The 6,431-nt window shown below is 26.6% G+C and overlaps 2 protein-coding genes across 2 annotated transcripts in view; both read left to right on the top strand.

The window, feature by feature from the left end:
* Positions 1-20: 20 nt before the first annotated feature.
* Positions 21-3,918, top strand: LOC106683660 (uncharacterized). The gene is made up of 5 exons (XM_014425267.3): positions 21-220; positions 338-565; positions 736-874; positions 1,556-1,700; positions 2,950-3,918. The coding sequence occupies exons 1-5, from the start codon at positions 118-120 to the stop codon at positions 3,079-3,081; spliced, it is 747 nt and encodes a 248-aa protein (XP_014280753.1). The 5' UTR covers positions 21-117; the 3' UTR covers positions 3,082-3,918.
* Positions 3,919-5,178: 1,260 nt separating this feature from the next.
* The window catches only part of Nle (notchless), a 12,147-nt gene continuing 10,894 nt past the window's right edge, over positions 5,179-6,431 (top strand). The window contains exons 1-2 of the mRNA XM_067053523.1: positions 5,179-5,563; positions 5,669-5,829. Of these exons, the coding sequence (XP_066909624.1) occupies positions 5,426-5,563; positions 5,669-5,829 (299 nt within the window). The 5' untranslated portion in view covers positions 5,179-5,425. The remainder of the gene's footprint in view (positions 5,564-5,668; positions 5,830-6,431) is intronic.

Below are 6,431 nucleotides of genomic sequence, written 5' to 3' on the forward strand. Positions count from 1 at the left end.
GTATATTTTTAGTAGGGGAGTTGAGGTTGGGGTTGGGGGTCATCCAAAATAGAAATGTAGGCGCACTTAAAACTATTCACCGTATTTCCCTTTTCCAAATGAATGTAAATTATTTAAATGGACGATTATAACATGGAAGAACGCATTTTGGCCGAAACCTGCAGTTTCGATCTGCAAATACCGAATGGAAACGAAATCTGTAAACAAGAAAGTGTCAGAGGTAAGAAATATAGTACTTTCCTTATTGAGTCATTCCTCAATGTCAAAGTGTTTTCCATTTATATACCATTATTATGTTGGCATAGTAAATTTTAATTTTTTTTTTTTTTTTAAATAGATCTTTGGATTTGTGAAAAATGCAGAAAAGAATTTGTCGACGAGGATTCTCTAAGTTTACACCAAGAACTGCACAATATTAATGAAAACCCGTTTCCCGAAACGGAAATAATACTTAGGCGAGATCTTCTTTATAAGGAAGTAAAGAAACAACAAGAAATGGAAGGTGGGAGGAAAGAAGTTACCAGAAAAATGTCGTATAAACCGAGAAGGATTTATAAACCACTCTGTTAGTATATCATTAACATAAATTATAAAATACTTTAATAATTACCTGGAAAAAAGAATTAAATACGCCAATTTCATTTATAATGACAATATAGTTTATTTCAACGTTAATTTCTACTTAACGAGTGATAAAATTTAAATCTTGATAATTTTTTTATATTTTTTTTTTAGCGAAACGAGTGGGTCTTACGAAAATACGAGTAGAAGATTGTTTGAGATGTGATGCTTGTTCCTGTATTTACATTGATGAAAGAGATTACTTCAAACATATGAGAAACTTCCATCAGAAATATAATACTATTATTCCAAGGTATTCATTTAATTTTTTATTAACTTTAAAAAATATTTGAACAATTATTTAATTAAAAATAAATTTTCTATTGAATAGAGAATCACATTTTTTTTCATTACTATATTTCTCTCAATCCTGTACATTTAAAATCAACACAATTTTACCAAATTAAAAAAAAAAATCAATAATATTCCTGTATTGATTAAGCAATCTACAACTTCTGATTAGTCACAATTCGATCCTAGACATTTATAAATCAAAGTATTTTTTAATCAAAGAATATCCTGTCTACAATTACACCATTAATGAATATAATTTTAAACAAGACAATCTTTGTTGACTGTTGTTAAATAATCAAAACATGTTTTTAATAATCTTCATTTTTTTTTCATTTAATAGTGAAATAAAAACTAGATGCCTCGATAATATTATGTTTTCAACTTTATCAGATTTTCTTTAAATCATAGTTTATATCCAATATGATATACCATCTAAATATTACTAATACGACAAGTTTTATATTTTTATAACTAAAGCAATTCAACTTTAAATATATCGTTGAGTGATATGTCAGTTATTAGAGATTATTTATAAATTTTGTACACCTCTTAATAACTGAAATTTTAAACATGTATTTATTTGTTGAACAAATCAAAGAGAGAAATGATGGTTATTTTCATATTCTGCTTTATTTTCCAGGTCAAGAAGAAAAAGTCCCCTACACCATAAAAGTTGCAATAACTCTGACAGCCAACAAGATCACCAAGAATCGTTAAGCAACAAATCAACAGATTCACTAATCCTTCCAGTACTTAACGATACTCAGATAAGAGAGAAAATCAAGGTAGTAATCATGTGTTTAATAAAGCTGCTGCTATCTTACTAGTCCATAAGGAAGGAGTTAATGACAAATTGTTTTCAAACTTATTTCAAACACTATTATAAAAATCTTTCAATTACTGGGTTATTTAAAACAAGATTAAAAAACAAGAAAGAAAAATTTATTGAAAAATTACCCTGAAAATTACTGTCTAATTTTTCTTTTACAAATGTTATTTTCTTACCAAGTTATTGCTTTTACAATCACTAGGTCGGATCCACAAAGGCAATGCGATTCAGAGTTTTCTTTGATTATTTGGATTCAATTCAAACTAATGCTTACTGTTGGGTGCATATGAAGGAATCTATTGACCTTAGCTGGTGAATACACTATGGTATGGTACTATGGTATATTGTTATATTGGTATTAGTATACATATAGTATATACCAATATATATACTATATGTATAGTAAAGCACATATACATTTTCCAAGAATCCATTAGAGTTGTTTTTAACTCTTGAGCAAGGTAGAAAGCAGAAATTAACAGCTGTAATCTTGAAAAAGCTCTTGTCATTTAAACCATAGACATCCTGCTCCATCTATTGACTAACAGATGAAGTACTGTACACAATCCAACTTTAGTTTTTCTTCTACTAATTTATTACAAATCAAAAACCAACTGTGGAATTTTTATTTATAGCAATTTAATTTTTTTATTATTTATTCTATGATTATTTAGGTCTTACTGTTTCTTAGGCATACTTCTAATTTATCTGATCATTTCATCCCTTATTTTTTAAATTCTGGATTTTACACTGTTGTTCTGCAATATAGATATCAAGGTTTTTTTTAACCCAATTTCCTACAAGCATGTGATAACTTAAAGCATGTTACGATTATATTGTCAAATTCACCCATCAGTCAAATGATTACAAGTTTATGAATAAGCTTTGTTAGTGAATAATAAAAATCAATTTTTTAACTTCAAAAATTAGTAAAAAAACAAAATAATTAGCACCAACAAAACCATCAATATACACATTTGTCTCTATAATTATGAATCCTGAATTGATTATTTACCATATACCACATATATTTCTACCAGGCTGCCTCAGTTCATATGAATATGGTTATTAGCCCTTTATTTATTTTATAACTTGATATCTTATGAATACAAATATGGTAAAAGGTGCTTTGGAATGAATTTAAAAAAATTGCTATTGCCACTAAATTAAGATTTATGTAATGATCAATTATGATCTTGTTTCAGAGCCGGTGGAATAAAGTCTCCCAAAGATTATCTTGTCAAGTTCAAATAAAGCAAGAACAACCCGACGATATGAGTTACCTTTTAAGTCAAGTTGAGGTGAAAATCAAAACAGAACCGCCTGATGTAGAATAGAAAAATTATTGTCTGAGTTATATTATATTGAATTTATTATCTAGTCAGTCATGATGTGTTAAGGATTTTAATCTATTGTACGCGGCTAATGAGGGTATTTGTATTTCACTCAAAAATTAAATTTATGTACTTATTTATTGAGTAATTATGTTCACAAAAATGTATGTAATCATTCCTAAAACAATTTGTTAATTTTAATTTTATCTCTGTGTTTAAAAGAAGTTAATTATGTCATTATATGATATTAAATTTCTGATTAAAACTTCATATTATTTTGACTTAATATTGCTTACCACAAAAACAATTATTTAAGTAGGTTTACATACTTTTATGCTCTGTTCATAATAATATTTCTCTATTTATTCAATATATCCAAAAAAAAAAAGTTGTTTAAATTATTTTTTTATTGTGATAATTAGCAACATACTAGTCATTTGTTGTAAAATAATTAGGAACCATTTGTTTTGATTCTGATCAGAAATTTAAGTTTTAGCTAATTCAAAGAATTGAAAATATTTATTAAATGTATTTATTGAACATATTTATGTATATTTAAATTTATTTTAAAGAGAGACATTTTTTATTTATCACATTTTATTTTAATGAATCTTTTTTCTTCTAGATTTGTGGAAAAATAAAAAAAAAAATTATGAGTGTGATGAATTAAGAATGTTGTAAAATTCTTTATATATACTTTAGTGCAATTGATAACTGTAGCTTTGTTTATGATGTTTTTCAGCAATTATTTTATTATGAAAACATTATTTGTAAATTATTAATATTAGTTGAAAATATAATATAAATTGATTATATCATCCCACATCGATGTAGTAATAATAGATACATACCAACCAATTCTAGTAATTCTTAAAAATTAACTAAGTATTTGAAACAAATAAATATTTTTATTTTTATACTATCAAGAATATTTTGTTTCATTAGATATCACATGATAGGATCTGTCATGAAGCATTCTACAAACTGATAATAATGTTTCATTTCTAGTAAAGTTTCCTTATCCAGTGTAATATTTTTTTCATCCTAGGAGATTCTACTTTTTTTCACTCAAATTTCTTAAATGTTAAAGTAAAGAGATTAATTTGATTTTTAGCAAGAAATAGGTTTTATATAATAAGGCATCTTCTTTTTATTTGAAAGATATGTTTCTCCTAACTAAAAACCTTTAATGGTTATTCCCATTATTTAGGTAGTGGAATCAGTAGTTATTCATAAATTATCTTTTATATAATCTCTAATTTGTCAAGAAACATTACTTATTGGTTAAAGAATCCAAAGAATATTCTATTAAAAAAGGAATATTTGATTGCTAAAATAAAAACCTTTTAGATAAAGTTTTTTTGCTACAACTTAAAAATTTTGCACCTCTAAAATCATAAATTTGATGCTACAAATGGTATGAACATCACTTCTGCCATTTTCTATGAGAATGGATCATATAATAATTTACAAAATTCTCTTATTAGTTCAGAAGCAACAACCTATTTGAGGCTTTAGTAGTTTAATTAATGCCCTGATTCAATGATAAAAAAAACTCTTGACAGATCCTAATGCATAATTTATGTGTATTTAATAAAAACCCTGAAAAATAATTTTTTTTAATTTCTTTTATGTTTGCTTGACCTATAAATAATATTTTCCAGTTCAGATTCAATAATAAACTTTGTTATTGATGCACCAGAAAGTTGAAATTTCCTTTATCATTAGAGTAGAGAATTATATCATTTTTTAAAGTTTTTTTTTCGGATGGCAACTTCATAACAAATGACGTTTTTTTCATGATTTTACATGATTCTTTGGATATCATGAAATGCTAGTTATGAAAAACGTTCAATAATAATGCTGGGAGATTATCGATTGACCCTGTGTAAAGATGAAAGGAATATGGTCCGGGTGCGGTAAAAAAAAACTCGTAAAAAAAATAGTAGAATTATACTATTTTAAATAAATAAAATAGTATAATTCTACTATTTGAGTTTTTTTTACCGCACTCGGACCATATTCCTTTCATCTTCAATAATAATGATTTGTAGTGAACTTCCTACCTCTATGGAACGGTTCATTAGCGATCTCTATCTAACAAAGCACGTGTCTGTGTTGATAGTATAAATGCTACAGTGAATATTTGAGTTTAAATATTAGAAGTGCCCAAGTTCTCAACTTTCCTGTTAAATTAAGAACTCATTTTTAAGAAAATGCTCCTTAGTTAAATACTTTAAATTAATGTCAAATTTTAATTGAAGAGAATTCTGATTGACTATTATGTTATCACTTTTATCAAAGTTAATAAGTAAGTTATAAATAATAAATTGTAAGTTCCATTAAAATGGAAGTGGAAACTGAAAGGCGTGTTCTTGCCAAGTTTAAATCAGACAGAGGTGAAGAAGTCGGTGCTTTGTATGATTTAGCTATAAATGTCAATACTGACCAGTTGACATACATTTGCAATAATTTACTAGAACAGGTGATTCAACTTATTTCTTAACTGAGTCATATTTTAATAACTGCCAATAGTGAATCATATTTCAAATATAATATCAAAAATATAACATCAAAAATATTATTTCAGGATGAATCTGCCCAATACACATTTTATGTTAATGAACAAGAAATTGTAAATACATTAGAAGGTGTTTTGGATGTTCAGAAATTGAATACCGAAAATGTTGTTGAGATTATTTATCAACAGCAAGCGGTTTTTAAAGTTAGGGCTGTTACAAGATGTACAAGGTATGTCAATATTTTTGAATATTTAAATTTCATGCTTCAATAATAGTTGAAAAACTTATTGATAAAACACATTTAGCTGGAGTTGTCACAATCTCACAAGAGATCATTACATAAAAAAATATTAGATGGCAAACCTGCCCAACTAAATCCCCATTTAGTAAGGGTCATATATCACTTTTGAAACGTTTACTTAAAACAAGAAGAGGAGACTTGAGATGCTTAAATCAAGATATATTTAATTTGGCTAAAATTGAAAAACGGTGTGATCTATATTTCTCTAAGAAGACACTTAAAATACTTGTCTTCTTTCCGACTTCACTTTCTTTCTTCTCATCACTTGTTTTTATTTTTTTTTTATTTAAGATTCATATATTGATTTTCATTAACTCTTCCAATAAACTGTTGATATTAAACTTCATATTTCTATCATTTTCTCCCAAAATAACGATATTGTCAGCAAATGTGAGTAATGAGAGACTTAACTGTCTTAAGTTGGCTTATCCTAAGTTTAGCTTCCTAATTTTATCCTTTACTGAATCGACAATTAAAATAAACAGCAGTGAGCTGAAGTTGCTGCCCTGTTGGTTTTAAATCCCCATGGG

Source organism: Halyomorpha halys, unplaced genomic scaffold (genome assembly GCF_000696795.3).
Source record: "Halyomorpha halys isolate HHAL.00 unplaced genomic scaffold, Hhal_1.1 Scaffold504.1, whole genome shotgun sequence".
NCBI lineage: Eukaryota > Metazoa > Arthropoda > Insecta > Hemiptera > Pentatomidae > Halyomorpha > Halyomorpha halys.